Genomic DNA, 8,447 nt, shown 5'->3' on the forward strand with positions numbered 1-8,447 from the left:
ATTGTACTGTTCAAAATAAAAGATACTTAAAATCATGTAGCTTCAAACTCCTTTGAGACTGAGACAAAATTATTTTGCTCCTAGAGTATACAGTCCTGCTGGATGGAGTTTGCATCCAGACATGATCATTTATTAACTATAAAGCAGTGGGTAAATTACCTGTAAAATGAAGGTAAGAATAAATAGTTCCATTGGAGCTGGGTCATGACACACCCAGTAGAGTTCACAAGTTATCATGCCGACCAAATAGGTTCAAGCCCGCAGTTCCTACATGTAGGGTAGAAACTTCACTAGCAGTGATGCAGTGCAGTAGATATGTTTCTCTCTCCGTATCTTCCCTTTCCCTCTCAATTTCTCTCTGTCCTATCAAATAAAAATAAATAAATGAGTGAATAAGAAAAAAAAAAAGACTGCTGGGAACAGTGGACTTGTGGTGTAAGCACCCAGCCCTAGCAATAACCCTGGTAGCAATTACAAACAAAAAACTAGTGGGGGTTGAATTGTTATGTGGAAAACTGGGAAATGTTATGCATGTACAAACTACTTTATTTTACTGTCAACTGTAAACCATTAATCCCCCAATAAATAAAATAAAATAGAAACAAAAACAAAAAATGGAGAAATCAAGATGGAATCATGGTATCTGCAACTTGGTGTCTGAAAGGCAGTAAGATATAAAGCTGGACAAATTGCTTAATAAAGAAGAACCCAAAGGTAGGAATAGAGCAAATGAAATTAGGGGTCTTTGTGTATGAAGAAGCTAGGAATTCTATTTTAGGTATGTTCTAAAGGGCCCGTGACTTTAGTAATTTTTGCCTGCATCTGATAGCTAACATCCGGTGGACTAAAAATATCATCTGGGAAGATAGTGTCAGAGCACTAGAATGCTGGGTTAGGACACACTAATGTGTCCGGAAATCTCAACTCTCCAAAGCACTACCCCATTGGGAAAATATAGAAACAGGTTGGGGGTATGGATCAACCTGCCAACATCCATGTCCAGCAGAGCAGCAGTTACAGAAGTCAGACCTTGCACCTTCTGTACCCCATAAAGAATTTTGGTCCATACTACCAGAAGGATAAAGCATAGAGAAGTTTCTAGTGGAGGGGATAGGACACAGAACTATCATAGTGGGAACTGTATGGACTTGTACTCCTGTTGTTTCAATATCTTGTTAATCATTATTAAAGCACTAATAAAAAAATTAAAACAAACAAACATCTACCCATATATAAGACCTTGTAAGAACTATGGTGGTTATCCATGGGGGCTGGCAAGGGTACAGAACTTTGTAGTGTGAAACCATAACCTATTATTTTATAATTTTGTAAATCACTAATGAAAAATATATAACTAATAAAAAAAACAAAATAAGTTGGTAAAGTTTGAGATACAAACAGTAAAAAATTTATTAGGTCTCCTCTCAGAAAAGTGGTGTATGTTACCTACAGGGCTCTGGAGTATTATGGTTCTATGACAGTCAGCTCTCTTGATTGCTTTGACTAGGCTATTTTACAACTTAAACTGTCGACACTTATGGTAATAGAACTATTCTTATCTATAGAAATGCATTGTTTTTGTTTCTAACAAATAGAATTGCTTACTGTGTTATGTGGACAGATAATTTAAAATACAACATTTGAGTGTTCTATATAACATTTACAAATTTCACTTCTTTCCTGGTTGTCCCTAAAGGCCTGTTCTTCACAATCTTTATTGAGTAGGCTGCAATATCTTGCAGGTTCCCTAATTACTGAGCCAAAAAATATTTTTGACTCACCTTACTGTACATTTTATATCTTCATTTTATATTTATGAGTCACTATTTAAACCTCCGTGGAAGCCTCATCATTTAAGAATTGCTACATTCAAAAGTTTTGAGAGGACCAGTTTAAAGACTGAGAAGGTCATGGGTCATGACCAATTTTGTATTTTTGTAGTAAGGCCATAACACTTTCTGTATTTGGAGGGAGAGTAGGATGATGTGAGTGGGGAAATGGGGGAGGGTTGAGGAGGGGCTACTAGGTCTTTTACACAAGAGTTGGGGGTTTGAAACACTTTTCCCTATAATAAGGTTAGAAGACCACCTCATCCCTTTCCTTTTAGCAGTGGGACATTAAAGTCGAGATGGGTGTTTGGTGGAGCGCAGTGGCCTCTATGGAGGCCGCACTGGATCTAGACCCAAGTGTTGGCCTTCCAACTTTGCAGTTTTGGTGCCCCGTTGTCGTGAAATTTAACTGCAGACTGGTGGGACCCCAGGAGCCAATTGCCCAAGAACTCACTTCTTACAAAACCAACACCCAGTCTGCAGGGCAGCTAAGAGTAGAACTTGCCCCAGGCCCAAGAGGCCCTTCGCCCACGGCCTAGGGGGTGGGGCGGCCTAGCCTGGGGCCGGTGCTTTTCACCCTTCTTTGGCCGCCAGAGGCTCCCTCTCTCTCCCTCTCCTGGGATTTTGCTGCTGGGCTCCCTCTCTCTGCGGCCCTAGAGTTAATCCCACCAACCGAGGTGAGGCACCTGTTACCCCCCGGCCTTCCTCACCCCCCGGCCTTCCTCACCCCCCGCGGCCTCTCCCCCATGACACCCAAGCTTCCGACCCGTTGGGCCCAGCGCGGGGGACCGCACGTGGGCGAAGCCCCTTCCCGGGAGGGAACCCTCAGTCCCAGGCCGACCCAAGTGTGCGAGCGCCACCGGGCCCCGGCCGGCCACCGCCCGGCCGCAATGGCGTTGGGGACCTCGGCGCGCCTCCCGGGGCCGCCCGCCGCTGGCAGGGCGCGCGTGGGGGCTGCAGCGCGCGTGGAAGCGGCCGCCGCAGCCGCCCTCTGCGCTGCGCCGTGAGGAGCGGGTGGCGGGGCGCAGAGCCGAGCCGAGGCCACGGTGGGGCGGGGGGCGCCTCCGAGGAGGGGGTGGGAGCCACGGCGGCCCGACCCTTCCCGCCGGCGGCCGCTCCCGCTCGGGTAAGGGGGAGGCTGTGCGCGGGGCGAGGAGTTGGGGAGGGTGGAGATGGAGAGGGGAGAGAAATGGGGATGTACAAAGGCTGAGTAGCAGGCTGGGGGTGGGGGCGGGTTGTGGTTGAGGAGCGAAAGGTAGAGGATTGGAGGTTTTATCGGGAGATCTATTGTTTCCTGGCACCTTGGGGGGAAAACAAAACAAAACAAAGGGATTTATTATCATCCCCTTGTAATATTTCTCTCTCTCTTTTTTAAATGTGGCCAGGGAGCTCGATTCTCCCCTTACCACATTGGGATCCGCCTGGCAGCCTCCGGGAGCCGCAGCCAATGTGTTAGGGACTTCAGGTGCTTGTTGGCACAAAGCTAGACTGCGACCTCCTACCATAGCGTTTGGCGTCACCTGCTCTCCTGGCCCTGCCCAGGGGCCGCGGGAGGGATTACGTCCCGAACCAGGCTTGGGAATCGGCTGCCTCTCAAGTTGGTGTTATTTATGTTTGTCTTTTGTGAGGAGGGCAGGTTCTGCATCCCCCAGGCGGCCCCATGGTCCCCGCCTCCGCCCCATGGGGTTTTGGATAGGCGGGGGAGAGAGCAGGGGTGTGAGTGGGGAGGAGGGGAAGGTGTGCTTAAAAATGTCAGGGTAAAGGGAAACTGTCAGTGCTTTACAAAAAAACAAAAACAAAACAAAACAAAACAAAAACCAAAAACAAAAAACAAAAAAAAAAAAAAAAACCACTCTAAAGCCTTTCTTGTTTGTCTGCATGGGCCATGCATGTGCACTGGGCCAGGAGTTGAGTTTGGAAATTGATTTAAGTAAAAGTGTGTGGCTTCCTCAGTTGTACGTGAGGGTGATATGCCTTGAGCTTATGTCAAACAAGACAAAAACAAAATAAAACCTTTAGAAGTACATTGCCTGTTCTTCAGCAGATCTTGAAGTATTTGATTGCTGGTGTGTTGATGTAAAATCCAGCTGGGCTATAAGAGACCAGCAAATATGCATTGCATTGCATTCTGGGTTTGGAGTAAGTTAGAGGCAAGTAGGAATAAATAGATCAGCGCTGTGAAAGGAGGTTTCATGGTAGATTTGCTTTCTGATCATCACATTTTCATGCACTTAGTCCCATGATAATTCTTCATCCCACTCTATAAGTAGTATCCTCACTTAAGAAACCTTCAAATATTTATATAACTAGACTTAATGTCATTTAAAAGCTTTCTTTTGCTTGTTTTGGTCTGAAATTGTGCTAGTGTTACTTTGGAGATGATGTCAGTAAGGATACTGGGCCAGAAAGAGTGAAGTAAACTTTTGTAGGCATGTTTTAGAGTTCATAAACATGGATTCTAAAACTTTTAATTTTATATTTCCAGAAAGAATTAGTTCCCTTTGAAGTGGAGACTCCAAAATGAAGTTCATTTTCTGGACAGCTTTATGAACTGTTAGTTTCTTTTAAGGTCATTCACAAAAGAACCCAAAACTTGGGCCAAAGTATTTCCTGCAAGTGTATAACTTGTGTATGTATGAGTGATTTTATGAGAGTTTTCCAAATTGTTTTGAAACATATTTGCTCCAGAGACCAATCAGAACTACAGCTTTCAATATTTTGACTTTTAACTTCCCATTTCAGTAAGAAATTTCTTCTGTTTGACATGTGGGCTAGCCACTTTGAAAAGAAAGTGTGTATTAGCTGACAAAGCATAAAGTCAAATAAGATAATGAATTCAGAAATTCATTGTTTTCTATTACAGATGAACTTCTAGTCTTGCTTTGAAAACGCCATTTTGTGTAACTATTGACTGAATAATTTCCTAATACACCAGTTGGGAAGATCACTGACAGTATGCCATTTGAGAGGTACTTTTTCTTGACCAAATACTGGTGATTAGAGAAGAGAGGTGCTTTATTTTATTTTATTTTTTTCTTTCTGATCATTATGAACATTGGCTTTTCACCCCTGAAGTAAAAATGTTGAAAGCCGAGTCTTCAGGTGAAAGAACCACTCTCAGAAGTGCCTCTCCTCACAGGAATGCATATAGAACTGAGTTCCAGGCACTGAAAAGTACCTTTGACAAACCCAAGTCAGATGGAGAACAAAAAACAAAAGAAGGTGAGGGCTCCCAGCAAAGCAGGGGGAGGAAATATGGCTCCAATGTCAACAGAATTAAAAATCTGTTTATGCAGATGGGTATGGAACCCAACGAGAATGCTACAGTCATTGCTAAGACAAGGGGGAAAGGTAGATCTTCATCCCCTCAGAGAAGAATGAAACCCAAAGAATTTCTTGAAAAAACAGATGGCTCAGTGGTTAAATTGGAGTCCTCTGTTTCAGAACGAATCAGTAGATTTGACACAATGTGTGATGGCCCTTCATATTCTAAGTTCACAGAAACTCGGAAGATGTTTGAGAGGAGTGTGCATGAATCAGGACAAAACCACCGCTATTCCCCAAAGAAAGAGAAAGCTGGAGGGGGTGACTCTCAGGATGAGTGGGGGGGTTCCAAGTCCAACAGAGGCAGTACTGATTCTTTGGACAGTCTTAGCCCCCGGACTGAGGCTGTCTCCCCAACTGTGAGTCAACTGAGTGCAGTATTTGAGAATGCAGATTCCCCCAGTGCCACTGTTTCTGAGAAGGCTGAAAACAACGAATATTCAGTCACTGGGCATTATCCTCTGAATTTGCCATCTGTCACTGTTACAAATCTTGACACTTTTGGTCACCTTAAGGATTCTAATGCTTGGTCTCCTCCAAGCAAACACAGTGATGATTCAGAGGATGCTCAGAAGAGTAATACAACTCCAGTACCACAAGTGGCTTCAAAGAGCACCTCTCTAGCTTCAATGCCTAGTGAGGAGTCACAGCCTAGCAAGGAAGCCGGAGACTCCACTTCTAACCAAGATACTCCAGACAGAATTGAAAGAGACACCCCTGAAGAACCTTGTGATCGAAACAAGGCAATAATACCAGAGTCTGAAATTCCTGCACCACAAACTGAACCTGTAGAAGATACTGAAGCTAATTTGGTTGGGAGTGAGACAGCAATGCAACATAAGAAAGAGCTTGCAGGTGTTGATTTTACCTCTGCTGAGGCTTCTGGATCCTGCTATGGAAAGGGAGAACCTGAAGATTCAAATAATTTTGAAAGTTCCCATATTTACATGCACAGTGACTATAATGTGTATAGGGTAAGATCGAGATATAATTCAGACTGGGGAGAGACAGGCACAGAGCAGGAAGAGCAGGAAGATAGTGATGAAAACAATTACTATCAGCCTGATATGGAGTACTCGGAAATTGTTGGATTGCCAGAAGAAGAAGATATCCCAGCAAATAGGAAAATTAAGTTTAGTAGTGCTCCAATTAAGGTAAGTATGTTTTCTTGGTTTGTTTTCAAAGTTTTTTCCAAGTTTGTTTTCAGTATTTGGGCCTAACTGTATACAGAACAGATTTGACAACTGCAAGAAATTCAAGGCTATTGATATGCACATGTTGTCTGGTGATTAAAATTTTAGAGTTTGAGAGATGGCTATCATATTTCCTAATGTGTTTTATACTTACATAGACTAGTATAGCATATTAAAGTTGAAGAAATTTGGGGAATGTGAGTTACATTCTGATGAACTGGAGAAAGAATAAGGAGTTTTAGTTCTGTATAAAATTGCTCTTTACCTAGAAGCCCAATAAATAATATATATATTTTTTGTCAATCTAAACACTAGAGTATAAAGAATGATGGACAAAAGGAGAAATATGAAATAATTGTAACCTTGATATGATATTCTGTTTTTACTTTCATAAAAAATCTGAGTTATCCATTACCTCAGAGGAAGTGGATTATGAGGAATGTTGAAAAAAAAAAATTAGCTGCTACTTGGTGGTGAAAGTTTGATTCATTGGACTATATTAGTGAACTTAAATACTTTAAATGAAAAACAATGTAAACAGCTTTCATTTTATGTAATGTGACTGTCAAATGAATTTTGTGAAAGGAAGTAAATTCCATTTGTCACTTATGGATTAATTTTATTTAAGACTGGATAAATGTCATTTGAATTCAGATACACTATTCTAATGATTTTGCTTGGTTAACAGTTGGTATAGATAATAGCATAAAATATGTCAGCTGCAGGTGGTAAAACACTAGCTGATAATGGCAATAGACACAGGAGGAAGTTGGAGAAGTATCAGAATTTCCAGAGTGCTTTTTTCAAAGTATACTTGCCCACCCAGCTCTATCCTGATTCTATGAAGATTCTAGCATAGCTTGGAATCTTCAAAGGAAATCTGGAGGGTTGTGTTGACTGTATCTTTAGTTTGAAACCTTGAGACCACTTTGTAAGGACTTGCTAGTATTTGCAATTTGATGTGGTCTCTTTTAAATATTTCTGACCAGAATCTAAAATCTCTGTCTTTTGCTATTTCCAGCTTGTAAAACTTTCACATGTCTCTAAGACATTTTACATAGCAAGGAGAAGTCTAACTTTGCTTTAATTATGAAATGCTATTCTAAAATTAAATAATAATTTGTGAAACTAGTTACAGGTGTTTACAGGCAAACTTTCATTCCATTGGTGTAAGGTATACCTTCTGGATCAGAATGGCCCATGTCAAGTTAAACTGTGTTTAAAATAAATGAGAAAAGTCACTTTAGTTCCTAAGATAGGTTGCTTTGCTTTGCTTTGCACTCCCCTCCTTTTTTTCCCCTTTACCCCCACCCCAACTTTTGACACTCTTTAGCAGTGATTCACTTTCATGTTTACCCTAATTTTCACTGTTTTATGTCCACTTTAGAAGTGCTTCCTTTTGAGCATCATCTTTCTACCTCTTAGGAAGAAAGCAATAAAACTAAACTGTTTTACACTGAGCAAGCAGAAATAACAGAAATGAACTCTTCAAGGAGTTTATTAAAGCCAGTGACTGACTTCTTAGAAGGGGGACAGCAGATTATGAAAAATTATCAAGTAGAATACCACTCCAACAGCAAAATGGGGCACCAGCCTTGTATTTGGGTCTGTGTTGTACAAAGTAACTGCACAATCACAGACTTCATGAGTTTTAAAAAATTTGTCACTGAACTGTGGCTACTCACCTGTGAATAGGCCAGCTTTTGGGGTATGCTATTTTGAAGTTCAAATGATTTTTACAATGTTATTACTAATGAAAAAGTTTTCTGTCACTTAAATTTCATGTAATACTGTGCGTTTCATATAATAAATAATTAGTTTACATACACACATAAGTTTAACTTGCTTTTACCAAGAACATAGATCAAACATAAGATCTTTGAAACTAATACCACATTGCATTTTAGTGGGCAGCCAGCAGCACTAGTGGGAGTGAATTTAGTATGCAAACAGAAGATTCATTCCAAACCTTCTGTAATGAATATGACAATTATTCTTTCTTCTTCTTCTCATTGTTTAGCATGTTAAGTGGATTCACTTGGAAATTTTGAGAGCTATTTTTCCAGTAGTGGTGGTGATGATGGGAGTGTTTAGATTATTC

General features: G+C 41.3%; 1 protein-coding gene across 1 annotated transcript; it reads left to right on the plus strand.

The window, feature by feature from the left end:
* The first annotated feature begins 2,576 nt into the window (after positions 1-2,576).
* Positions 2,577-8,041, plus strand: LOC132536518 (neurabin-1-like). Its single transcript, XM_060184508.1, has 3 exons — positions 2,577-2,955; positions 4,693-6,307; positions 7,772-8,041. The coding sequence occupies exons 2-3, from the start codon at positions 4,910-4,912 to the stop codon at positions 8,039-8,041; spliced, it is 1,668 nt and encodes a 555-aa protein (XP_060040491.1). The 5' UTR covers positions 2,577-2,955; positions 4,693-4,909.
* Positions 8,042-8,447: the final 406 nt, after the last annotated feature.

This window comes from Erinaceus europaeus, unplaced genomic scaffold, assembly GCF_950295315.1.
Source record: "Erinaceus europaeus unplaced genomic scaffold, mEriEur2.1 scaffold_247, whole genome shotgun sequence".
In the NCBI taxonomy this organism is placed as follows: domain Eukaryota; kingdom Metazoa; phylum Chordata; class Mammalia; order Eulipotyphla; family Erinaceidae; genus Erinaceus; species Erinaceus europaeus.